Raw genomic sequence first — 18,218 nt, 5'->3', positions numbered from 1 at the left:
TGGCCCGATGTTAACCAAGTACATCAAGGATCCAATCATTTGCTTGTACATAGTGGGATCCACCATATCTGAATCTAGAGAGGAATCATTTAGCTTCTTTACATTTGTCACCATAGGTGTAGCCATGGACTTGCAATCCATCATACCGAATCTCCCAAGATATGAACGATGTACTTCCCATGTCCGAGGAAGATCTCACCTAGCCTCTGCCACACCTCCAATCCTAAGAAATAATGCATTAAGCCAAGATCCTTCATCTCGAACTCCTAAGCCAACTCCCTCTTGCACCCAACAATGAACCTTTCTACCCCAGTAAGGAACAAATCATCAACATACAACACCAATATCAAAGGATCACCATCAACAACCTTGTAGTAAAGGTTAGGATGACATTATTTGGCAAGTGGGGGAGCAAAATGTTGTGCAAGTCATCACAAATAATGCCTCAAACTATGTTCTTGTTGGAAAGATGCTAGAGTCCAAATATAAGACCATATTTTGGACTCCATGTGCTACACATTGCATAGGCTGCATGCTTGAGGACATATGCAAAGTGAAGTGGGTAAAAAACATTGTAGAGCATGCCAAGTGCATTACAAAATACATCTACAACCACTCATGGGTATTGAGCCTAATGATGAAAAACACTAGGGGCAAAGAGCTTGTTAGACCTGCAATTACAAGATTTGCAACTCACTTCCTTATGTTGCAATGTCTCAATTCTCAACAAAAAAACTTGTAGAAAATGTTTTCTTCTAATGATTGGACTCATCTCGGTGGGCTCGTAGACAAGATGGCAAAGACACCAAAAAGAAAGTTTTTGACAATTATTTTTGGAAAAAGTTTGCAGAGCTTGTGAAAATTATCGAGCCCCTTATTAAGGTGCTATGGATGGTGGATGGGGAAAAATTGGCCATGGGCTACATCTATGAGGCTATGGATCAAGCAAAGGAGCAGATACAGGCAACTTACAAGGATAAATTAGTTAAATATGGGCGTATTTGGGAGATCATTGATAACAAATGGAACAACCAACTCCATCGTCCTATACATGCAACTAGGCATTTTTTGAACCCAAAGTATCATTATAAAGCTTGGCTAGGAGATCTGCAGGTTGGGGAGGTCAGAGATGGATTGTATGATTGCTTGGAGCGCATGGTCCCTAACCATTCCAACCAGTTGGAAATACATAAACAACTTACTCTTTTTAGTTTGGCATCGGGTGCCTTTAGAAAAAACTTGGCAAAGATGGCAAGAGATGTGGATCAACCAAGTAAGCAATTCCAATTTGTTTTTCTTTTGGAGTTCAACTGTTTAAAAATTTATGATTCACATTGTCTGTAAATACCTGTAAATAAGTAATGAAATGAACTAAGTTACTAATTAATGTATTTTTCTTTGCAGCACATTGATGGGAGTCATTTGGCGGCCAATGTCCTCAATTGCAAAAGTTTGCAGTTAGAGTCTTCAACCAAACTTGCAGTGCTTCAAGTTGTGAGCGCAATTGGTCTGTTTTTGAGCGCATACACACGAAGAAGAGAAACCGTTTGGAACAAAAATAGTTAAATGATCTTGTCTTCATGCAATACAACCTTCGACTAAGGTGCAACCAAATGATGAACAGAAGACCTGATCTAGATCCCATTGTGTTGGACGATATTGATCCAACATCAAAATGGGTGGAGGAGATTGAAGATCCTAAGTTTGATGTTGATTTTGATATTGACATGGTGTTAGGGGGGGTTGATCCCAATGCAGATTTGGTAGCGCCATCAGAACCAAAATTAGTAGCCACATCAAGCAAAGGCAAACAACCAATGGAAGGCACTAGTCATGCAGCTCGACCAACTCGTGCTTCCATTAGGTCCAGTTCTATTGTTATTGGTGCTACTACTGAGGTTGCAGATGAGGTTGAGGCATCCTCAGACTCTGATCTAGATGATGTTTATGTAGCTCATGTTGATGATCCTATGTCTAGTAGTGGTGATGAGTTTATTATGATGAGGAATGATCATGTTGATCACTGATATGTACTTGTAGAGTCTAGACTTGTAGTCTTGTAGTAGGCCAATGGCCCCATAGCTTGTAGCATTGTTTTTGGACTTTATAGGCCATTTAGAGCCTCATTGCTTATGTATTTTGTCAATGATATGTATTGCACTCAGTGCCATTTTGATATATTCACCTTTACATGGTATATAAATGAGCAAACTTTGCATATTTTGTCTCTATGGGTTTGGAATCATGGTTTTTAATCTTAAAGATAGTTCTTTCATTAAATATTAATTATTTCATGTATTTTTTTTAAAACCGATTCATTGAGATCTGACCCTTCCCGATTTGACCGGTTCCGGTTTCAAACCCGGTTTATTAGGTGGACTGGTCCGGTCAACGGTTCCGGTTTTTAATACTATGCTTAGGATGAAATGAAGTATCTTATGTTTTTCAATTGGCTATAATACAGTGCATTTAATGCATTAATGAATTAGATTAGATTTAATGATTAATCATAACCGTTCATCTCAAAATCAGATTTGATTTTGGAGGTTAGGGTTTTGGCAGATTTGGGTTTCAAAAAATCCTAAAGCATAAATAAGACAAGATAGAGAGAACACAACACAGTTGAACAATTATGCAGGTTGAGCAACCAGAGGAAAGAAAATATCACACAACAGGAAGAGGATTGACTTGCAGCTTTTCAGTAAAGTAAACAGGAAGCCATAAAGAAGATCTGTACAGTTGTAGGGATCCATACAGCATGCTCATACAATTGTACAGATCCATGCAGCTACAGTACAGCAGTGGTAAAGGCCATACAACTGTTGTCCTCCCTTTAGCGCATACTGTACTCTCTGTACAGGCCGTCTAGCTCAATTTGAGGTGATTTTGATAACTGTGTAGCTGCAGGCATTAAGCAGACTCTGGAGGTTACCTTGTAAGATTTCAATAAAGAATGAAACGCTGATTTTGAAGGAGAAATTACGTGTATGTATGAAACTGTTTTATGTGTCCACTTTTTTATTTTCCAAAAGAAAAGAGGATTGATTTTGGGCGCCAAGTTAACATTCCAGTACAAATTGTCCATTGCTTGACTCTGGGTATTTGTTCTATCTGTCCTTGTCTCATTTTTATAAGGAAAATGAAGAAATCAAGCTCTGCAACCATTGGAACTCACTGCACACCAACTCCTGAGGAAAGGAGTCTCGTAGACAAAGACAGTGATGTCTACAAGACTGTAATTTCTGAATTCAACCTTTATGACCCCCATAAGCAAGCTTACACCCGCTTTAATAACCTGCGAGATTTTTTCCATGGTTAAGAGTCAAACTTGGCTAAATTTATCATCCCACAGACATTCCCATTTCCTGAATTTATCATGTGGTGTTCCCAAAACTACGTACCTAGCAAGCAAGTTGTTATTTCACAGAATGTTGTAACTTTTTTTTCAAATAAACCCTAACTCCACCTTCGAAATGCTTAAGCTAGTCGTGCCATATGATACTAAACCACTGTAAGAAGAAAAATTAATAACATCATATCAAGAATTGTCTATTGAGAACAAGAATACTTTGATTCAATCCTTCCCTGCCCCTGGTTTTGATGTTCCTGAAAATCCACCAACCTAAAATACCAGTGTCTTCCCTGAAATTTCAAGACAAATCATTACTATGATGTGTTCTTTATTAGGATATGATAATAACCACGTGGTTGATAAGACAATTCTAGGTTTCAGGTTGGCACTTTGTCCCAATAATGGACCTTTGATAAGACTTGATTATAGTAGGTATTTGATAGTGTCAATAAACCTTCACTTGATCCAATTCAGTATCACCGGGTATTTTAGGTTTCAATCCGATTTAGTTTATCTGTTTCTATATTTTCAAGTTAAATGTGCCAGTCTTAACCTAAATCTACAAGATGTGGTTGGAAACCCTTCTTCTATCATCCATTAGACTTCTCTTGTTAGGAAATAACCCCAAAATGTAGGTTTTTCTGAATTTGTCAATAAATTCATGTCTATTGTATGCTATCACTTATAAAGAGTCTCCCCCTAGAATATTCCCAAAGATGAAAAAGGTCTTCAATTGATTCCAAATTCCAGGGTTGGCGACTGGTTTGTGTTTGAAAACTATACTGAAATCGAAATTTATGGATGTGAGTCTCCTCCATATCAGTTACCTGTTTTTCTCACTATGAGAATCTTTGCCGTGGAGTACATCAGACCTATGTCACACGGTTCGAGTTCGAATTCGAGTTCGACAACGATTAAGTTCGATTCGAATTCGAATTTTCCGATCAGGTTCGAATGAGGTTCGGCATTAGGTTCGACTATACATATTTTTCAATATATATATATCTATATATGACAAAATAATAGAAAATTCAAAATCAATCCATAAACACATGAATACAAATTCTTATTAGTAAACATACATGAATAATGTAATTATAGAATATAGTATAAATTATTATAATTATAAAACATATTATTTTAACATTCATAAAAATAATTTAACTATTAAAAAATATATATACCTTTACATTATAGTGAATAAGTACATTATAATGACTAAGTCACAATTTTAGATAGAGATAAATTTAATTTATTTACTATTTAAATTTTACGTTTAAAGTTATTATGATATTTAATATTTTTTTTATTTTATTATATAATTTTAAATATTTTAATTTTTTATATATTTAAAGTTTTATCTTAATGAGTTTTATAAATATTAATGGAATAATACAATTTTATAATTATTAGGAATATGTTTTTTAATATAAAAATAATTATTAATTTAATTTTAAATCTTTATAAACATTAAATTATATTTAATTACAATTTTAAATATTCATATTCACTTTATATTTAAATTCTTTATTTTCAAATACTTTCCAAAAACTTTTAAATAAACAAAATTTAGTTAGGAAGTAAAGTTTAATTTTTTATTTTCAAAAACTCATAAATAAAGCTAATTTAATTTTAAAGTAAAATTTAATTCTAGAGAAATAATTATTTTAACAATAAACCTATCATACAATTATAACTCATGATATAATTTAATTTTGTAAATTTAAATTTCAAATTTCTTCTAAAACTACATAAATAAAACTGCATATTTTTTTTTCTACTCTTTCTTTCATTTATAACCTATGGTGCAATGGATAATAAATTAGAATTCCCTCAACACCATTAGGTCCTTAACACCGTCGGAAATTTTGAAAAATATCATGCCAAAGTCGTTTAATCAAATGTGTAAATGGAGTAAGGCTTAAGTTTTAGGGTGGCTCATAATAGAATGATGAAGCTTGATTTATTAACTTTGTGGCCCCTTTGTTGGATTTTCAACAAAGGCTCAATGAAACTCGAAACTCCCTCGACCCTCTTTCATATGGGATCATGGGTGTCCATTATGAGATTTGCCCAATTCTGCTTTGCAGTGTTCGTCTGTCGTCTTTATGCGCTCTCTTCGGATCACGGTTGGCCACAGTATAACCCTCGGTGCTGGACCGACAGTGTGTGCCAAAACCATCGTTTATAAAGAATTATTTGGCGGGAAGAGGTTCGAATTGAATTATTTCGCATTGAGGTTCGTTGAGGTTCGATTAGGTTCGTTGAGGTTCGATTAGGTTCGATGAAGTTCGGGTTCGAATTTCAGGTTCGGCGAACCTGAACGAACTTCAAATTTTTTTTTCAAGTTCGCCGAATTTCGAACCTGAAGCTTCAGGTTCGCCAAACCTTGTGACATAGCATCAGACAAAGGCTAGAATAGTAGAATCCGACCAAATACATTTTGTTTCAAAGCAGCAGACCACCTTCAAATTGAAAAATGAAGTTGGACCTTTCATCGTCAATGCAAGATCAACCCTACAGGAAGTGGATAAGATGCTAAAGAATTTAAATCTAGCACAGGGAGAATCTTGGTTTTATGATCTACACCAAATTATTCATTCTAAAATAATAGTATAGGGATCAGCTCCTTATGGACACTTAAAGAAGCCAGAATTATAAAAACTGGGAACCAAAACAAGAGGTTCCTCAACAACAACTCCCAAAGAAAATGAGTCTTCTTAACGCCCTGTTTTAGGTACTCCTCAATAGCAAGAAAAGACTCTTAAGAGGACCCATTTCGACAAACTGCTGCCACCTATCCTTCCTGTCTCGTACACTGCTGTGTCTGACAACCAATGGCTATCTTACCAACTGACGGCAACTATGTCGAGCTGCCTTCTTTCCTATCCCCGTAGCACAATTGTAATGTCCCTAGGGAATTTTGCCCTTATGGTTTAAGGACACGAGGGAATATTGCACCAAAATTACAGTATTATTTTCCTAATGACAATTAAAATGCAATGATGAACAAATAAGCATTATCAATAGAATACACCAGTTAATAATTCTCACAGGTTTATTCCCTAGCTGTAGCACTGGACAATTAGGAGCAGTAATATACCAGAGATTTCATTGCAAACCATTCACAATTTATGAACATAAACCAGGTCTTCATCCATATGGGATTTGTCCCACAATCCTTCAATATTCACACAGCAATTGAAGTACAAATGACTGTTAGATTACTAGCTAATCTACTAGCCTATCGATCTGCCTGACCTTATAACCAGCTTCAGAAATCGATCAATTGATTGCCTCCTTGCTGTCACTTGTTGTTGGATGAATTGCTGCCAACAGAAGTCTTTGGGACGCCTGGGATGGCAATGGGAGGGATTTGCTGCCCTAAGTCCATCTCTCTGTAGCTCAATGATGGAAGTCGCTGACCTACAAGGGCACAACATGACCTCTGCTGTTCTTGTTTCCCCTTAATCAGATTGTCGGCCCACAAAAATAGGTCGACCGGTGCATGGATACACAACCCGCTACCCTGGGATGATCTCAATCTTGACTTGGAAAATTCTGCTGCCAGGGTTAACCCACAGACAACTTTGCTACCATAGCCTCAGCCTCAGCCCAAGAATACCCTCGCTGTCCTGAATGGCTTCAGGAGGAAGAGCTAGCCTCAGCCGCTGCCCTAGAAGACTCTCGCTATCCTGGTAGAATTTCGCTGCTCTTGATGTTAGCTTCAAAAACCCAAGGTAACGCAGATTGATCACAGCTCCTCCAATTCATCCACAAAATCTCCTTCTTTGCTTGCCCGTGGAATACACGAAAGTCTGTTTCTAGAAGAGTTATGTCAAACAGTTTTGAGAAATGGAGAAGAGGATTAGCTAGGGTGGGATCACCTCCACCAAAACTAGTCAAGAGAAGGGGTCTTAAAACCCTCAAATCCACAGCTCAAAGAAAACAAAGATATTCCAATCCAATTCAATGATGAGAAAATGATTTCCATCTCTCTCTCATTTATATATTCCTTATGGGGCTCTTCTCCTTATTTTGATGTGAAGGGTTATGAATTTAGCCCCCAATTCTGGGTTTTTGCCCCAGCTACCCCAAATTTACCCAATGTTGCCCCAAAACATTGGATAATAGATTCCCCCTTTATCAATAACTATAGACTACAGTGTTGGATAGGCTATTTCATCCCCCCTTGGACAATTAATTAATGGGGAACATTACAACCCTTGCTCCTACTGACCTATGAACTGTTACCACATGTGGCTCCTGACAGTTAACAAACTTGGCAGCTGACCCTTTACAGCCAACTGCTTTTTATTTTCATTTATTTTTTACTTTATTATCACTTGACACCCTGCATCACTTTTCAAGCAGATTTCTTTTCTTATTTCTCTCTACCACTATACGGCTCTACCTCTCCCGCATGTACAATCTCTGCACCCACATCTGCAGTCATACAATGTTGTATGATCATCGTACAGTTTTCTTTGTTGCCTTCTACAATCGTTGGCCCAATTACATAGACCTTGCCATATTTAGAGACTGGTTTCTCAGAGGCTAAGCTCTAATACCATGTTAATTTTTCTTTGACCCAGCAATCTAGGCAATTACTACCTAGCAAATTCCTTGCAGTAACATTTATTTACTAGGCAGGTCTATTGAATAAAAGACAACTGGGATTTTAACACTTAAACAAATATAATAGTGGAAGCAAAATTTAAACACCAATCTCACACATGCACACAGATTTTTTCCCTTCAAAATTATGTTGTTTCATTAAATGATCATCTACAGCATACAAGGGCTATCTTCCTGGGATAATGGCCCTCTGAGGAAAATACAAATACAACAATAAGCCTGGAATTAATCCAGTTGATCAAACCCTTGATCATTCCTTCAATCTGTTGGCTGATCTGGATCCTTCCCTTGCTGCCCCTTGCACTCTTCCTTGAACCCTACACACTTGAATGGATGTCCTTCTCCACCCAACCATTGAGATCTCTCTCACTGTGTCTTGTCTTTAAGATGTGTGACGTCTCCCTTAGCCTTGCCTTCCTTTTATAAGTTTGAGTTATTGACCGGACCCACAACCCTAATCTCCAAAGTGATTGATGGTTGAGATTAGATCTCAACATCACTTGAGATCAATGGTTGAGATTCATCTAATTCACTAATAAGACCAAAAATCACGCAACTATTGTTTTAAAGCTTGATTTGTCGAAGGCATATGATAGGTCAAGTTGGCTGTACTTAAGACTTCTGCTCTTGCACATAGTTTTCAGTTACCTAGTGGTTCAATGGATAATAGGTTGTGTTTCTTCAGTTTGCTTTGCTCTGTTGATTAATGGTTCCGCTGTAGGTTTTTTTACTCCTTCGACAGGACTGCATCAAGGGTGCCTGTTATCACCACTGTTCTTTCTCTTGGTTGCAGAGGGGCTTGGTAGGGCAATCTTGGAAGCTAAAAGAATTGGTGTAATCACAGGGGTAAAAATATGAAGACTCTGCTCTCTTCCAAATCCATTGTTTGTCAATGATTTCCTTTTGTTTCTAAACGGCAGTTTTAAAGAATCCAGCAAGTTGAAGGAAATTTTAGACTTGCATGGAAAAGCAACAGAAATGGAGATTAATTTTCCAAAATCATCCCTTAGTTTCAACAGTTTGGAAGCTGGAGATGAACAGAGAATATTACTGAAATTTCCATTCAAAGTTCTAAATTATAATACAAGGTTTAAGCATTTGGGCTTTTTATTAAAACCTGATGGATATGAAAAAGGGACTGGTTGTAAAGAACTGAGGCCAGGATTAATCATTGAAGCAACGGGTGGCTGTCAATGGGAGGACGTTTGACATTGCTTAAATTTGTCCTACAGGCAATCCCCATCTTCTGGCACTCATTAGATATTATACCTAAAGAAGTCTTAGAAGCAATAAGAAAGCCATGTTTTAATTTTTGAAGGGCTGGTAAATGCAAGAATAACCACATTCCACTGGTCAAATGGAATAGGATAGAATTGCCTGAAGAATTTGGGGACTGGGGTCTAAAAATGTCCAATTTGTTTTTGTCTCTCCTTGGCTGCCAAAAATCTCTGGAAACTATTGACCAGAGGGGCTTTGGAGAGACAGTTGAACAGAAATATATTGCTACAGGTTATATCTTAGATTGGATAAGGAATCCCAGGAAATCAATCAAGAATGTGTCTAATCAATGGAAACCTTTGGTAAGATCCCTTCATATCATTGGTGACTATCTAGCTTGGAAAGTGGGCTCCTGGGAAAAGACTGCGTTCTGAATCCTGATGTTATCTTGGAATGTGGAGACAGGTTCCATATGTCAAAAGATAAAAATGATATACTTCAGCAAAAGGGTCTCTTCAGGCTACATCAAATTGCAAATGTAGACACGACTAACATTAGGCAACACGGTTGGCACTTAGCCAACTTCTTGGGACTGGAAGATGAACAATCAAATGAATGGAATGCCTATTTAGATTATCTTAAAAAGGGCCATATTAGACTAAAGGATGAACCTGATTCTTTGGGATTAGCCAGGAACAAAGTTGGTGGAGAATACACAGCTAAATTGGGATATAAAGCAATGTTTAAAACAATCGCCACAGAAACTTGCTGGTCATGGAAACTCCTTTTGTAATGACCCACCTACAATTACAAACAGAATGACCCGCATGTATTGCAATAGTATACATACCAACTAATATTGGAAAATATCTAAGCTTAAGTTAATAAATCAATTATTGAAGTAAATTTCTAGCTTACCAAAATTTAATGAATATATCAAGTTGGGTACTTGTTATGTATACCACCCTTATATACAGATATATGGTAAATCCTTAATCAAATGAAAATATAATTTAAGTTACAAACTATATTTGTTTAAATAAATAAAATAATAAATTTTAATTAAACTTATAAAGTAAATTAAATTAATTAAATATTTAAATAAAATTAATATTAAGTAAACTAATCAAATAAAACCTACGTAGCCTATCCTCTAAAAAGTGTGAACCTACTCAATCAAATCTATAAGCATGCGGAGCTCCACGCAACCAGGCCAAAAGACACAGACAGAAAAGAGGAGAAAGACAGTGATTCGGAGAAATATAAAGGGAAAGGGGTACAACTGAGAGGGGAGGAGAGGACCTTGCAGGAAGGAGGAAAATTACAGCAGAGAGCCACAGACAGGGAAAGAGACTGAAGCCTTAATTGTTCTTGGGTTTTTGGGCACGGGGGCAGAGTGCTTCAATTGTGAAGTACTTTGGAGCTGGGTACCGAGATTGTGCCCAGTTTGGTTGGAAGACTTTGGTCATTTTAGCAACGGAAGCGGGAGCAGCAACTGCCAGAAACACCATCAAACAAAATTTCAATTTCAATAAGTTCAGGAACACCCGCAAAAGAAATTACAGGGAAGTACTTGCTGATGTTTTCCTAAAATTAAGAATGTCTGGATGCTTCCTAACTTTAGGGCTTCAGTTCTGTATGAATGATTAAATTTAGGGCTTTACATTTTGTAATAATTTCTCTGGTTAAATTGCTCAATTAGGGTTCCACACCTTTGGAGGCTAAAAGCTCCAAAAAATTTAGAATATTTCTTAGGTTGACACTTATGAATCAAGTCTTGATATGGAACAAGATGCAAGTGAGAAAAAAACATGGTCCAGGCATTTGTTTGTTATGCAGAAATGATGGTGAAATTAATGTTCATTTGTCTATCCAGTGTGCACATACACAGGGCATGTGGAAAGAAGTGGAAAACATTACAGGAATAGAGAATGAATGGAATGGTAAGTTTGGTAACACAATTGAAGATTGCCTCAGAGCTTGGTTTGAGAAAAAAGAACTCAGGGCTATCCCATGTTTGGTTCTGTGGGATGTTTGGGTGGTGAGGGAATTCTAGCATTTTTTATGATAAATTTAATCTACCTTTCCAGCTACAATTGCACGTTTCAGCTTTGGCACAGAGGTGTTTATCTGAGGACACAGTTAATTCACAAAGACAGATTCCTGAGCTTTTAATCAACCAGACTGTATGCTGGGGTTTTTTGCATGGAGCATGCCAAAGAGAACAGAAATACGAAAGAGCTGAAGGAGTGATCTATATCTCAGATGCTCACTATATTAATGTTAAAGCTGATCTCACGGTGGCTACTAATATAGTATAATACCAATGTATTATTGGCTCTAAAATTGTTGTTAAAACGTGCACTTGATAGGAACATCACAAAACCTCAAGTATTTTGAGATTCAAAATTAAGTGGATGAATGGGAACTCTCTCCTACACAATGTGAATCTCAGCCCTTGGATGACAGTTTAAAGTTGGCTAGTTCACTGTTTGAGATTATCTCTTATAGTCGTGTCACAGAGAATTAAACACAGTTGCAGACTTGCTATCGAAGGAAGGTCAAAGACTGGATGAGAGACAGTTGATACCAGTGACACAGGACGGGGTCACTTCTGTGACTATTCAGCATATCTGAAGAATGCTTTCCACAGTGCATTCATTTTTCTTTTCTTTTTTGAAATGATGCATAGACAGCTATTTTAATATGCTGAAAGTTTTTTTGTACTATGTTTAAGGACTATGGATGTTCAGTTATGATATAAAACTCATACTAAAGTTATCTCTCAAGGGTTAAATACTAGTGATGAGCTAAAAAGCTCATGCTATTTTTTGTTGAACATCGTAAATGATTTTTTAGGAAGATATTAGTTGGACAGTGCACTGTGCACCTGAACAATGTAATTCACTGTCTCTGAATATGTTTCTTTTTCCATGTAAATCAAAAAAAACAACAACAAAAGGTAAACAAGCCATTATATATGCTAAATGCCAGGGATCATCACTAAAAGCAGACACTATACTTGTGTTGCAAACCTGTAAACATGCAGCCATCCTTGACTTCAGCTTTTAGGTCAGTGTATAATGTGTATGTATTTCACAAGGGGTGTTTTTCTGCTTCATTTCATTAATATATATTTATTAGGTCTAGTGTTCTAGGATGTTTTTCCCCGAACAAAAAATAATAATCTATTGTATTCCCATAACTGAGAATTAGATAAGTGGCAAAGACAAGTTGCGGTCATAGCCGATAGCCAGGTTCAGCTCCATGGAATGAGCCTTGGACATAACTTTGCTACAAGTTTGGCATATTGTAAATGCAAATAGCAACACCAAGCCAGAATAGGAGCCATGTTTCTTCGACGCACAACACAACATTGGCATTTTCATCAACAGGAAATGTACCAGATCATTCGAAGCTAAGGACAATGATCTAGCCAGCTCAGTTTACAATGGATTCCCTCACTTCAGGTTGGTACGTACTATGAACTTCCATACATCCAGATTCAGGAATTCTATGATAGAAGTTTCTGTCAAACAAGAAATTGATTATTCCTGGAATGTTGTCACTCCGTTAGAATTGCAATCTGCTCGGGCAAAAATTACAAGCAAAAGAAACAGAACATGGAGGTGAGTCGTTCTACCCCTGACTCCAGAGGTGCTCAATTGCCGCTACCCTTGTGTAGCATCGGCATCAAGAAATTGATAACCTTTAAATTTGACTGTAATAATTTTATAGTCGTGTTGTATCATACATTCATACATTACATACATACAAACACAAATGTGTATATATATATTAACTATGTGTGTCAATATAAATATACAATTGTGCGTGTATTCATACAGAGGAAAATGTACCTTTCTGGCCTTGATCTCATCCTCCAACTCATGAAACCTGTTATTAAGCCTACCAAACTTATTGATATTTTGCTGATCCTCCCATGTCACCTCTGTATCACCTGCTCCACCCTAAAAATAAAAATAAAAAACGATTACAAAAAATTCCCAATATAGAAAAAAAAAAACACATACCCACTTGCGTATTCGAGCCCTTTGTGTACTATTGACAACAAATTTAAAAACCTTTACAGATAAATTATATATGTTGAAACCAGAATAGCAACAATTAGGCCTGATCTTACCTGTTGCATGTTGCCTTTGGCCTGTCGGGTATTCCTGGAGACCCAGTAATCTGATAAATACTAGAGCCAAGAACAGGAGCCCTCGCTCTGAGACTTATCCCTGTATATTGCACACAGAAAAATGTGCTTTCAAGCAATTCCAGATTTAGAAATAGCTTGCTCGGAGGGGAAGTCGCGTTGGAAAATAAATACTGAAAAGGCAAAGGGTAATCACCAGCGTTTGAAAGGCGGAGCGTTGCAAAAAAATATCCAAAAAAGGCAAACGGGAATCACCAGCGCTAAAGGCGTAGAGTTTGGACGAGTTTCTATATCACATATTTCTCAGACGCTTATAAGAGGATTATAGTTGATGATGTTAGGAAGAAGTTCTTGTTAATGTATGATTGGAACGGATAGTTTTAGCTATGTGTTGTAGTAATTCATCTAATGGGAACTTGATTTTCATGGGTTACTAAGGTTTAGCGGGGGTTAAAGTTATGGTTTATTTTAGTGGAGGTTTATGTTAATTTTATTTTTTATGGTTTTTCTTATCAGTTATGTTTTTAATCATTGGTTAGTGGTATGTTTTTATTCATTGGCTTGGAGTATGTCATTTAAATGTTTTTATGGGCTTGGAGTATGTCATTTAAATGTTTTTATATGGTTAAGAGTTCATTTTTTTTTTACATAAGAAAGTAGGTTAACGACTCAATATTTGAGGCATTTGACAAGAGTAAAAGCCCATCTCCTTATGGAACACTAGCATGTAATTCCAGGTGGTGTGGTTTTCCTTAATAATGGTGATGAGCCAATTTGCATTCACAGATAGGAGCCAATTATGGTTGTCCCCACTATTGGTTTGACAACTAAGTTATGATAGATTTTCCCACTATGTATAAAAAAACTATTGGCTAGTTTTACAAGTATGACACTGTTGGGTGGGGGAGTATCAACATGTTGATGCTTCTCAGCATTAGACTTGACACCCATGACTTGTATTAAATATAGTTCGATATCAATATGGATAGCATTGTACCTTTGTCCTTTGCCTTTGACCTTTGGGGTCCTTACTTTGACATTGCCACTGCAAAGAACTCAATTTTGTAATCATTCATCTTCTAATATATTAGACTCCTCGACATGGGAAGTGTCTACAAATAAGTCAATTTGACAAGCATTGGTGAATGAGGGGTGGCCAAGAATAGTGTTGAGGCAGTGTAAGGCGCTAGCCTTAAATGACTTTGGGCATCTTGGCGGTCATTAACCTACATCGATGGACATCACAAAAGGTTAATGGCTAGAATGGTTGGCTTTGCACACCCTTGCACGATGGCAAGGCACACCATGTACATATCAAGTGCCCTTGCTAAGACTAAGCACACCATGGACCTTGGTAACTCGCATTAGTTGGTTGCACCAAGAGAAGCTTGGAAGGGAACCTCGCAAGGGATGGCAAAGTTTGGGTTATGACATAATCCAAATTGGATGATTACAATATTTATCATCTACCTTGATGTTTTTAGCGTGGAAAATTTGGAGGAATCAGCTTGCAAGGTCATTTTTACCAATAGGTCCAAGTTTGGAAAATTGGGATCTAAAACCTTCCAAATCATTTTTAGTGCATTAAACAGTGTTTTTTGGGGTCAAACAACTCTTGCTTATATAATACCCCCATCATTATTCTTCACTCTAAAACCTTTCCAACAATGTAAGAATTGCATCAAATGAAGTTCATGTGCAAAAGTAATGTCTCTTGCAAGCTGGCATATTGTGTAACCATCATGATACAAGTTGATGCCGCGTTGACTCTCGTTACTCATGCATATAAGGCTAACAATGTGTGGATAGTGAAGAACACTCTAGAAGGTTCAAACCTGTAACTTTGGTTAAAGGTTGATGGAGTCAAACCTTGCCCCCTAGTTAGAGAGGAATACTAAGGAGATCAAGATTTTGTAACAACCTTATAGGCCACGAGTCTTAGGTAACTCCATAAAGAGTATATATTTCTTTGTACTTACACATTTTCCATACCAGAGAAAAGAGAGCACGACAACCTCACCTTCTAGCTAGGATTTGTCCCATAAGGGTTTTCGAGAGAAAAACTTGTGTCTATTGTGGATGGTGTGTGTGCATTTCTATGTATTCTCTATTTCTTGCATTTTAGCTATTTTATTTATTTAAGTAGAAAAATAGCTAATTACAAATTTTGAAATATAAAGGGAAAATTAACTAACATAGTACAGATTTCAATAATTTCATAAGATCTATTGTGATGAACTATGCTAGTGGAATATTTAGGACAGTTTACAGATCATATTGGTATCTGAGCAAGTTTCTTTGGTGTATTTTGTGGGAATTTGTAGGGATTCTGGACTCAATTTAATTATAATGTTGCAAAACTTGAGACATGGCTAATGAGTTTGTTCAAAATAACCCTCGTGATCTATTAAAAGAGAGATTGGAGAAGCTAAAGTGCAAGTTGTTGACATTAGTCACAATATGAACCTCCTTATGGTGTCTCTAGCAAGCAAGATTAAAATCAGAGAAGATGGAGACTCTAACTCAAGGGTCGGATTGGAGGGGAAATCGCAATATTAGGAAGACACCTAAAAATAGCCAAGGAAAGAACTCAAGAAAGAGTAGCCAAGTTTGAGTGCCATCGACCATTCATAATCCCTATTCAAGATGGAGTAAGAGGTGGCCATAAAGCCATACCAAGGTGAGAGTGATGCATTAAAACTAAATCATTGGTTGCAATAAATAGAAGTTTATTATAGCATTCACCATATAGATGAAGAGCATGGCATATCATTTGCTAGTTTGAAGTTATAGGACCATGCTCTAACCTAGTGGGAAAGCTATACAAAAACACTTAGGTTGGAAGGTCATCCACCATTAACTAGGTGGGAGGACTTCAAAACTTCCATTAAGTCCCATTTCTACCGTATTGGGTATGCAGATAACCAATGGATCTAATTGCTCTACTTCATGCAAAGGCAGGGGTAGAGTATATAGGAGCACACCACTAATTTCAAAATTATGGCCATCATTGTAAGTATCTCTCCCTATAACCCATATGTACTCCTTAAGTATCTAGGGGGTCTACATATCCATTTATGAAAGGAAGTCATGCTTTTCAAGTTGAGGATCATGAATGAGGCATGTGCAAAAGCACATCATATGGAAAGCATAGGCCGAGAGAAAGGGAAATCAAGTGGTTTGAAGCAAAAAAGAGAACCGTGAAGCTTCCAAGGAGGGGAAAAAGAAGTGGAAAGAGGGAAAGGATAAGAGGACAATAACCATTGCACATTAATGGAAGGATCCTAACAACCATTCTAACCATTACAACATTGATGGTCATACTAAGGAAAAGTGTTGAGAACTACATCTAGAGATAAACTCAAAGAAACACAAAAAGGATGAAAAGAAAAACAACCTTCTAACCATAAATACAAGAAATTGGTAACTACATCTAGAGATAAACCCAAAGAAACATAAAAAGGATGAAAAGAAAAAGAGTCTTCTAACCACATATTCAAGCAATCAAGTTGAAAGTAGCTTAGCTAGGATGAGAATATTATTTGCATAATAGTGCAAAAGGAGGTGAATTTGAGTAACCTTCATCACCAGGGAGAAAAAAAATATGAGTAAACGCTTCCACATCAATATCCAAATCAAGAAGACTAAGGAAGATGCTCTGCTCAACTTGGGTTCACAAGTTAATTTCATAGTAGCAAACATGGTCAACAAACATGGATTGAAGGTTCATGATCATCCTATCCCATATCCATTGAGATGGGTAAATAACGGTGCAAAAATCAGGGTACCAAAACAGTGCAAGATAAAATTTGTTGTAAGTGTTGATTATATTGATGAAGTGGAATTGGGCGTAGTATCGCTTGATGTATGTAGAGTCATGTTTGGGAGTACCTACATGTATATGAGGGATGAAATATTCATGCAAAGATCCAACCAATACCACCTCATCAAGCATGGGAAATCCTTCATCATTAACACACATAGAGGCGAGTCAAAGATTTCACTGGTAAGTACCATGCAAGCCAAGAAGCTTATTAGCTCCAGTAAGACATATGTTTTACCTTTCTTAAGAGAAATCAGTTCAATGATGATTCAATAAAAGTAAGGGCATCCTTGGAGGGGTGTTCTAAAGAACATAGATGTTGACTAGAAGGGTCGTTGTGGGCATACAAGGGATTCTTCCAAGAGCCTAAAGGGTTACTACCCAAGAGAGAAGTGGAGCATGAAATCTAGTTATTTCCAGACTCTCCATTTGTAGAATATTGGGTTGTATATATAGTTTATTCTTGAAGCTAATGAAGTGAAGTAGTATTTGCAATAGTTGTTGAAGCAAGGCATGATTCAACCAAATACCTCACTTTCTGGGCCATCCATCATAAGTGTACAAAAAAAGAATGGAACTTGGCGAAAGTGCATTAATTATAGAGTGTCAAACAAGATTACACGTGATAATCGATACCCTCTACCCAAGATTAATGATTTACTATATCAGTTGCAACATGTAAAACAGTTCACCAAGTTGGATTTAAAATCAAGATATCAACAAGTATAGAAAGACACCTGGAAAACAACCTTCAAAACTAGACAAGATTTGTATGAATGGTTGGGCATGCCATTTGGTTTATGGAATGCACTAACTATGTAAATGAGATTTGTTATAGTTTATTTGGATGATGTACTAGTTTATAATGCTACTTGGGAGGAGCACATCTCACACTTGATGCAAGTGCTAGAGACTTTGAAAAAGCACCAAATACTGGAAAACCTTAAGAAATGTGAGTTTTCCCTATAGTTTTTAGTTTATTTAGGACATGTGATTAGTGGAGGGGAACTTAATATGAATCCCAC

General features: G+C 36.8%; 1 protein-coding gene across 2 annotated transcripts in view; it reads right to left on the bottom strand.

Moving 5' to 3' along the window:
- Nucleotides 1–13,712, bottom strand: part of LOC149172195 (putative prefoldin subunit 4) — a 51,382-nt gene extending 37,670 nt beyond the window's left edge. The window contains exons 1-3 of one of the 2 annotated variants that reach the window (XM_089424248.1): nt 13,567–13,712; nt 13,353–13,452; nt 13,069–13,179 (exon numbers count right to left, since the gene is read on the bottom strand). In XM_089424248.1, the coding sequence (XP_089280374.1) occupies nt 13,069–13,179; nt 13,353–13,361 (120 nt within the window). In that variant the 5' untranslated portion in view covers nt 13,362–13,452; nt 13,567–13,712. Of the gene's footprint in view, nt 1–13,068; nt 13,180–13,352 lie in introns of both variants that reach the window. The other variant, XM_089424247.1, reaches the window with a different exon arrangement.
- Nucleotides 13,713–18,218: the final 4,506 nt, after the last annotated feature.

The sequence above is a fragment of the Pinus tabuliformis genome, chromosome 4_2, assembly GCF_031772625.1.
Source record: "Pinus tabuliformis cultivar Carrire ecotype Pingquan chromosome 4_2, CPIR1, whole genome shotgun sequence".
Taxonomy (NCBI): domain Eukaryota; kingdom Viridiplantae; phylum Streptophyta; class Pinopsida; order Pinales; family Pinaceae; genus Pinus; species Pinus tabuliformis.
The sequence above is the reverse complement of the archived record's forward strand: the minus strand, read 5'-3'. Positions and strand labels throughout refer to the sequence as shown.